This window comes from Amphibalanus amphitrite, unplaced genomic scaffold, assembly GCF_019059575.1.
Source record: "Amphibalanus amphitrite isolate SeventyFive unplaced genomic scaffold, NRLGWU_Aamphi_draft 000280F_arrow, whole genome shotgun sequence".
NCBI classification, from domain to species: domain Eukaryota; kingdom Metazoa; phylum Arthropoda; class Thecostraca; order Balanomorpha; family Balanidae; genus Amphibalanus; species Amphibalanus amphitrite.
In genome coordinates this window covers 539,616-546,903 of record NW_024881775.1, presented here as the reverse complement: position 1 = coordinate 546,903, position 7,288 = coordinate 539,616, and the positions used below count along the sequence as shown (strand labels likewise).

Sequence of the window (7,288 nt, the reverse complement as noted above, 5' to 3'; positions counted from 1 at the left end):
ACACTATGAGTATAACGACGCCCTCCACTTTCGCTCGCTTTCCTTGCGAGCCCGGTCCAGCACCGTTTCAGGGCTGACAACTTGTGGACAATCGTTAGCTCATAAGACAGAACGTACAGCGCAACGACCAAACGACCTTACGGACAACGACGAACAGTGACAGCGACGGCCCTCTTGACGATGTGCACATTGCAAATGGTGCAGTGCGGGATGAGGGTGAATTTGTAAATGAAACATGCTTATACTATTTTTGTGCATTCTATATGCATTCGTGATATATTGTGCCTACATGTGTACAGATGTGTGAGCATATTGCATGGTACTCTAACGCAGGTGACAAGCAGCTTTAATAGGTGCATTTCATGCAAATACATATGCATAGTGCATGTCCCGTAGTAAAAGGAGATGTGATGGAAGAAATAAATTTCGTATTACAAAAAAGAACCATCAAGATATTCATTGAAGCACAGCCTGGTTATTATAAGATACGATGCTATATCAAAGGAAATACATTTTTTACATCAACTTGCATTTAATGATACGTAAGAGCGAACAATACGTTAGAACGATAAGCAAGCTTCATTTGAAACACTTAACTGTCACCAATACCGACCAAGTATAAACCTGACACAAGCAACGGGTTCAAATATCCTCATAAGACAGGAAAGCCACCGATAAAACCGAACTGCCTCCAACGGCCAAAGCACCACGGGAGTCGGTGTAACCTTCCGCGCCAACCACTGCGCGTTCCTTGAGACGGGAAAATGTGGCATACCGTTGGCACTGAGAGGCAGACCATGCCCTGCAGAGCAGGACCGAGGAAAACTCGGAACGGATGTGGTGACGCCAGCGTCGCAATTTTCCTGTCGCAGATGGTATCTCTGCGAGACCCATAGGTGGCGAATGGGTCTGAGATGAAGGGTGCAGGGGCTGTCATTGTAGGCATTATATTTGTGCCTAAGCCCTGCGTCCGGCGATCCCGCTTCATCGAAGATTATTCGGCGGCTGGCGCTCGCAGCTTGAGCTCTGGTGCCAAAACGTTTACTTACCCACTTGGTTTTCCAATTCAAGTTTCCCGTTCCAAGAGTTCCTTTCAAGTTTCAAATATCAATTTCAATCACTTGCGAGTCGAGCAGTCGCGGATCACTAGATTGCTCAATAATTCACTCTGACAAAACTATTACCACATTATCATTCTAAAATATTACAATCATTCATGACGTCATATTCCGTATCCGCCGGTGACCTCGACACTGGCTCCGGTCATGTAGGAGGCGCGGTCAGAGGCCAGGAAGGCGGCCAGCTCGGCCACCTCCTCGGGCCGGCCGGGCCGACCGAGCACGATCAGCGGCACCAGCAGCTTCATCACCTTCTCCGGCATCGCCGCCACCATCGGCGTGTCGATGAAGCCCGGCAGGATGGCGTTGCACCGGATCCCCTTTCGACCAAGCTCCTTCGCAGCCGTCCGCGTGAAGGCTTCCACTCCGGCCTTGCTGGCAGAGTAGTTGCACGTTCCGATGCTGCTCACCTTTCCAACGATGCTAGCGATGTTTACGACCGAGCCGTCGATTTTAGCATCAATCATTGCATTTGTGGAGAGCTTTGTAACCAGAAAGGTTCCTTTGAGATTTACATCCAGCACTTTCATGAACTGCGCCGCAATCATATTGACGAGAAAACTGTCGTTCGTCATTGATTCCTGCACTGTTGACGACGCAGTCTGCCGGCGCGCCGTAGCGGTCCCGCACGCCGCGCACCACGGCCGCCACCGACTCCTCGCTCGTCACGTCCAGCGGCACACCCACGTGCTCGGCGCTCGCCAGCAGCGCGGCCGTCTCCTTGGCGGAGGCCTCGTTGAGGTCAGCGGCCACGACGCGGGCGCCCTCTCGAGCCATCACCTGGCAGACGGCCCGGCCGATGCCGGAGCCGCCACCAGTCACCAGTGCCAGTCGACCTGACAACATCGCTCTGAAACAGCCATAGGGACCTGTGGGAAACCAGTGCCAGCTGCCGGGAACTGGCGAGTCGTTCAGAAGGTCAGGTAGTTATGGCAGTCGCTGGCGTTCCACGTGGACGGTTGTGATCATTTGTAGGGGGGGGGGGGGGGGACAAAGGGGCAAAGGACCCTAGTCTTTCGGCTCGTAATTTTTCCCTTACCAGGGCTCAGCAGATGGAACCACAGAAATAGAAGTTTCCCTCTTAGTTTCCCTACTTAAAATTCGAAGGGCGTCCTTCGTAAGCTGTACGGCCGAGTATCAAACCAACACTACAGACAGATGTCAGATACTCAATAAAACGAAAAACAAAACTATCTTAACTTGCACTCCCGGCTCCCTGCCTTCACAGTTATTTTCTACCAGGCCTCGCAAAACCATATCTCGTGTAGTTCGCTGACAGTTGACACTCCAACGCAGAACGTTTAGGATTCTATGCCGGAAATCGGCTACAAAGAAACGCTGCTCGAAAACTAGCAAGTAAAAGGAGGTCTTGGCCAATGTCATCCAGCTACTGCCCCGCTGACTGCTGAAAGGAATCACCGACGGGTTCACGCAAGATCACGTAGCAATGCAGCGTCCCAAGACTGTTCAGTCTCCGTTCAGACAACATTCAGCATGATCAGCAATCGCCCGTTCTCTGTGGGCTGCAAAATAGTGGTTCTCCTATCTGCTATATGAGTCCCTCTACGGTTTTGACATAAGGTTACACAAACTACCCGAAACGCCAAATCAGAATATGCAGGAAGGTCATGCTTAGGGCAAATATTTAATATATTCGGCTGATTACGTACATCAAAACACGCAAACATTGTTTAACCCTCGCCCGTAAACGGTGTTTTGCCACCTTCGCCCATGCAGGGGGGGGGGGGGGGGTGCGACCCCCCCTGGCGTTTGAAAACGGAGCGTCGTAGAGCTTAGCGGAAAAGACCAACGGATTGCTCTCAACGAGATCTCGCGATTGGTGGGATATTTTTTGGTCCTAGGTCAACATTTGACCTACTTATGACCTGTCAAAGGTCAAATTTTCGGAAAAATCTAACTTTTTCAGATTTCCGCGCCGATTGCGGCAAAATGGTAAAAGATATCGACTCGAAACCTTCACTATCGTGATCCGTGATAAATTCTCTATCGTTTGGTGTATATTTCGATGTCATAGCTCTAAAAATGATGCGTTGGGAGCATCGGAAGTCTGCAAGGTCATTTGTGCATTGGGTCACGTCAGGCGTGTGACGTCACTGACCTGACCCTGACCCAAAATGAACTACAAGAAACAACCAACGATGCCTGAAATGGATAGCAAATTCGAATTCAGGGCATCAAAATACCCCGAAAAGGCACACAAGTGCAAGAAGTCATTACAGGTCAACCGAGGTCACTGACCTGACCTTGACCTTTAGTAACCTTCAAAATGTCAACAGACATTGTGCCAATGTCAAATCAGCCAGTTGTGATTCTAAAACAATCCATCAGTGTGTCAGGTCAGTCGGCATTTATACCAATGTGAAGCAATCTCCAATTTAGCGTAAATCTGGCCGGAGGTTGTTCCCTTTATGACGTCATAACTCCGTGACCTGACATGACCTTGACAAAAAAAAAATACCAAAAGTTGCGCAAAGGATGCCCCAAAGGGTACTGAAAATTTGAGCAGGCTATCTGAAACGGTTCGGCGTGTAGCTAAGAAAAACCTCAGGGGGGGGGGGGGGTTGCACCCCCCCCCCCTACATGGGCGAGGGTTAATATGGAACGTACAAATGCATTATGCATGGCGGCTTTTGGTTGTTTCAAGACATGGACAAGTAGCTGTATAAAAAGCCACAATTAGTTCATCATCATTCATGATACACAACTAGCCTAAAAATACACATAGCGATTATTCTGCGATCCAGCCGTTCCTGAGTTTTGACAAATTGCATTGTTCTTTATCACTTTCACCAGGAAGACAACTGACATCTGTCAAAATACCGATTACCGATTCAATAATTCGTAAAAATACTTTATCTATCCCTCACTATGGCACAAATTGTCAGACATCCCCGTTATCCCTACAGGCCGTATCCGCCGGTAACCTCGACACTGGCTCCGGTCATGTAGGAGGCGCGGTCAGAGGCCAGGAAGGCGGCTAGCTCGGCCACCTCCTCAGGCCGCCCTTTCCGGGCCAGGATGATCAGCGGCATCACCATTTTGATTATTTTGTCCGAGGCGATCGATGTCATCGGCGTGTCGATGTAGCCCGGAAGAATGGCGTTGCACCGGATCCCTTTTCGGCCGAGCTCTTTGGCGGCCGTCCGCGTGAAGGCTTCCACTCCGGCCTTGCTAGCAGAGTAGTTGCACTGGCTGATAGCTCCTATCTTACCCAGGATGCTTGCCATGTTGGTGATGGAGCCTCCCGTTTTGGCCTCGATCATAGCGTTGGAGGCGAGCTTGGTAACAAGGAACGTCCCCTTCAGGTTCACGTCGATCACGTGTGAAAACGTTTCCAGAGACATGTCTTTCAGGAAGCTGAAGCCGGTGATTCCAGCGCTGTTGACGACGCAGTCTGCCGGCGCGCCGTAGCGGTCCCGCACGCCGCGCACCACGGCCGCCACCGACTCCTCGCTCGTCACGTCCAGCGGCACGCCCACGTGCTCGGCGCTCGCCAGCAGCGCGGCCGTCTCCTTGGCGGAGGCCTCGTTGAGGTCGGCGGCCACGACGCGGGCGCCCTCTCGAGCCATCACCTGGCAGACGGCCCGGCCGATGCCGGAGCCGCCACCAGTCACCAGTGCCAGTCGACCTGACAACATCACTCTGAAATACAGACACACTTCTGCATGGATCCCAGATGGTGGGGAGAATTTAATTATAGATCATATGATACTAATGCTAGGGTTTTATTATATCAAATGCTGTTTACTTATATTATATGCAGGTATATGAATCTCATTTCAATAGTCAAAAGGTAAATCAATAATCAAATATGTGATCTACTTGGTTTTCAGTACACAATTTAAGTCAGTTATAGTTCATTGCATTGCTGCATTGCTCAAGTATTGTCAAAATTTGGAGGGATGCTATGCTGTTCATTTACCTATTATCTGAAAATTTGCAAAAAAGAAACTGCAATAAAAATCAAACACCCATAAAATCATTTCAAAACACCTTTACTGCTTCTAGGATAGATGGAAGCCAATGTCACAGATTCATGTAAATGCCTAATTCATTGTCCACTGACCACTAGACCACAGCCAACAGTCTACAAAAATAACATCAGGGATAACAATACAAGCTTTGACTTTAGTGATAGCAAAAGAAAAATGTTGAAGTTGTTTTTGACACAGAGACTTTATAAACAAAAAACTAAATGATGAATCACATGACAGTTTCAGTCTGTGTGACCCAATTATTACCAAAATTTTAGGAAGCCTGTTGAGTCTTGATGCCTAGAGCCAAATAATACAATGAACTCTTAAATGAGCCATCACAGACCACAGTCAGGCACTAAAGTTCAATCCTAAGACTTAAAGGAAATAGTTCACTTTTTAACATGGGTTTTGAACTGGAATAGCAGTTCCGTAGCTTGGGCTGAGACGAGCATAAATCAGGAGCTTTTACAGCCCAACGATCACCCTAGGCAAAGATATTCTATTTCAAAGGTGTCTTGCCTTGAGGATGTGTGCCTTGCATATATTTCCATCCAGTATGAAAAGAGCATGGGTCCCGAAAATTCTTCAGAAACTAGAGAAATTATCTACGAGAACTCTAGAGAAATTCTCGTACTGATCAATTAGGACATTCAGGGGAACATTATCAGATCGAGCAGATCGCCCAAATGCCGGTGGCTGCGATAATTTCTCTGTTTCTGAAGAATTTTCGGGACCCATGCTCTTTTCATACTGGATCGCATGTGCCTTACAGAAACTGAAAAGTTCTTCCTATATCAAAATATAGAAAAAAAAAATCTTTTGTTATAAAAAGGTTTTATTTTCTTTGCTGATTATTTTGAACATAAAAAATCATAAATCGTTGCAAAAAAAATAATTTCGTGAAAGTGAACTATTTCCTTTAAGAGTCTAGATCCGAAGATATACATTATACACTACCTATTGCTATGTTTCCATGACATGCTTCGATTAATTTAACACAGCTTCGTGGGCACTTTTCTCTGTCACTTTTCACCATATGCAAAAAAATACTTATGGCTTTGGATATCATTTAATCATATATTAACAGTTTAAAAACACGTCTCTACATGATATTCATATTATCCAGAAAATCCATTTTGCAAAATCGGAATTATTTGTGCCGTGGAAAAGCAGTGATAAATATAACCGAAATCGAATGATAAGCACAGGCCAGCAATAATTCGATTATCAGCAATCACCAAAAAAGCTTACCTTACTATATGTAGCTTGAACTGCCTTATGCCCCTACTTTTTCTGTCAACAACGAAAGATCAGAAACGTCTGAAGAAAGCATCATCTGTCGAAAAGCAGTGCTACCATATGTGTGCCATATAAGCCAGCCCCAAAGCTGCCCAAAGCTATTCCTTCGCCAACCTGGCAGAGAAGTAAAGGAATCTTGCTCGCAGCCCGCATCGATCCTACCTCGGAAACTCGAAAACTACAGTGCCGATCGAGACGAAATAAGCCATCATTCGCATCCCAATGAGTGATTTTACACGCTTTTTTCGAAAATGGTGACCTCAGATGACCTTGAGATGTTTTACACCTTTCCACCTATCCTATTGCCAGGCGCGCACGTCACACACAGGATTTTTGAATGGGAGTGGCACGACCCGCAAGGCGCAAACTGGCCCCTCAGGCCCCCTGCCGAAAAAAAGTTGCCCTACATGGACTCATATGGGCCTGCTAGTAACCGAGGTGGCCCAGCTGGTCTTTTCAATCACCACTTCAACTCATCTTCAGGCGGTCTAAAGATTAGGGGCCCATTTGAGGACCGGCGGCATTCGGTTTCGGCAGCCTCAAATGGGCCCGCCGCCCCTAATTCGAATGGGGGGGGGCACGGGCCCGTGTGCCCTCTTCCCTTGTGTGCGCCCTAGCCTACTGCAGGCATCTCAACTCAACCGATACCATCACGATAAAAACACCTCAATGTGCTAATGAGTTAGTATCTGGATGATTTCCGGTGCAAATATACCAGTTCCCTTATTTCCCTCAATGATCACGTGCTTGACCTGACTTTTGTTGACGCCAATGAAAAAACCGACACATCGAACAAGTTTGGGTTGAGAGGATTCGAAAATTAACTTATGACTCATTCCTGCAAGTTCCATCTCCGTACGAGATTCCGGACTG

General features: G+C 47.5%; 1 protein-coding gene and 1 pseudogene across 1 annotated transcript; both read right to left on the bottom strand.

Moving 5' to 3' along the window:
* Positions 1-213: 213 nt before the first annotated feature.
* Positions 214-6,449, bottom strand: LOC122387288 (annotated as a pseudogene).
* On the bottom strand, positions 4,040-4,777 carry LOC122387279 (estradiol 17-beta-dehydrogenase 8-like). Its single transcript, XM_043377352.1, has one exon. It carries the CDS (start codon positions 4,775-4,777, stop codon positions 4,040-4,042), a length of 738 nt encoding a protein of 245 aa, XP_043233287.1.
* Positions 6,450-7,288: the final 839 nt, after the last annotated feature.